Source organism: Loa loa (genome assembly GCF_000183805.2).
Source record: "Loa loa unplaced genomic scaffold supercont3.2841, whole genome shotgun sequence".
In the NCBI taxonomy this organism is placed as follows: Eukaryota; Metazoa; Nematoda; class Chromadorea; order Rhabditida; family Onchocercidae; genus Loa; species Loa loa.
Window position 1 is genome coordinate 525 of NW_018111019.1, and position 676 is coordinate 1200.

The 676-nt window shown below is 24.1% G+C and overlaps 1 protein-coding gene across 1 annotated transcript; it reads left to right on the forward strand.

Annotated features, from left to right (window-relative positions):
* Nucleotides 1–400: 400 nt before the first annotated feature.
* LOAG_15825 (hypothetical protein) lies at nt 401–564 on the forward strand (the record flags this gene model as incomplete). Its single annotated transcript, XM_003151313.1, has 1 exon — nt 401–564. A coding segment is annotated over one exon (163 nt), but the record flags the coding sequence as incomplete, so codon positions are not given.
* Nucleotides 565–676: the final 112 nt, after the last annotated feature.

Genomic DNA, 676 nt, shown 5'->3' on the forward strand with positions numbered 1-676 from the left:
CAAAAATAAAAATAAAATAAATATGAGAATTCCTTTTCTTTTTTTTTTTGAAGAAAAACTATGAAATAACAAATTTTAAATCATTTAATATAATACATTACTAAAAAAAAAAGAAAAAATTTTAAGGAAAATAACTATTAATCAAATTAATTGGAAATACATACTTCAACTATTACTTATTAATTAGTTGATTCCTTCTTACGAAAAATGATTAGCTAATTAATGGGTGGTATTACTGGTATTACTAGCAACATTACTGTTCATTAATTAGCTAATCTCTTTGCACATCATCTATCCATAATTGGTTATTTTCGGCTAAAATATTTTATTCATTATATTGCAAAAAAAAAAAATTTACAAGTTTTAAAAAATTTGAAAATATTTAAAAAAAAAATTTCAGCATCAGTGTGGTACATCAACGACGCGTAAGATGTCGCTGGTGGGTAAACCATTGGTTTATAAAAATTATAGTACCGATCAAAGGTTTCGACGGGTTCAATGTAAGGTGCATAATTTTTTGGAACGACCACGTGGCTGGAAAGCAGCTGGTTATCATTTCGCCGTGTAAGTTATATTTGTATTTTAAAAAATTACTTAATAACTTAAATTTAGGAAAATAATTGCTTATTCATTAATTAATTTAATTATGAATAATTTTGATTACTTGATTTCAATT